General features: G+C 57.8%; 1 protein-coding gene across 1 annotated transcript in view; it reads right to left on the bottom strand.

Annotated features, from left to right (window-relative positions):
• CFAP161 (cilia and flagella associated protein 161) overlaps positions 1-676 on the bottom strand; it is a 14282-nt gene that overhangs the window by 3989 nt on the left and 9617 nt on the right. Inside the window, exon 7 of the mRNA XM_005862858.1 lies at positions 4-148. Within this exon, the coding sequence (XP_005862920.1) occupies positions 4-148 (145 nt within the window). The remainder of the gene's footprint in view (positions 1-3; positions 149-676) is intronic.

Here is a 676-nt window from a genome sequence, read left to right as displayed (position 1 = left end):
CACGGGCGGCTTGGGCACGTCCAACATGCTGGACGCCTCCTTCCTGGGGTTGCCGGTCACCAGCATCCAGTGGTTGCGCGGCCTCTCCACCCGGTGGGAGTCCAGGTGGGTGTGCACGGCCACCTCCGCCTCCTTCCCGAAGTAGGTCCTGGGGCGGGAGAGAATGAGGGGTGGGAACACGGAACCGGTCTAGCTCCGGTGCCTTCCTGGCCCGGCAGATGCTACAGGGAGGGGGTGGGGGGGTGGGGGAGGGAGCTACAGCAAGCATGTCAAACTCGCGGCCCGCGGGCCACATGCGGCCCGCAACGAATATTTTTGCGGCCCAGCCAATGTAACGGTATGTAAGGAATGTTGTATTAAAATTTTCGTCACTTAATTTTTACAATGTCCTGTTGAACATCATTATGAGTAACGAGCTACAAGGTTCGCTAATGACGGATGACTGTCATCGTGTTGCATTCACGTCCCTTACGCGCCTCACGCGCAGGCGCACCGTCTCTCCCCACTGATACCGGCAGCGAATGTTCCAGCAGCCGATGGCCCTGTCCTTCGTCTGGGACTGACCTGCTTGGTGTGGCAACAGGAAATACCTCGCTTCCGGAGAACGAGAGAAATGGGTTTATCTGCGTGACGCTTATTCATTTGTGCAGTGACTCAGGGTCTGGTGAGTTCATGT

Source organism: Myotis brandtii, unplaced genomic scaffold (assembly GCF_000412655.1).
Source record: "Myotis brandtii unplaced genomic scaffold, ASM41265v1 scaffold169, whole genome shotgun sequence".
Classification (NCBI taxonomy): domain Eukaryota; kingdom Metazoa; phylum Chordata; class Mammalia; order Chiroptera; family Vespertilionidae; genus Myotis; species Myotis brandtii.
This window is presented reverse-complemented; position numbering and strand designations above follow the sequence as displayed.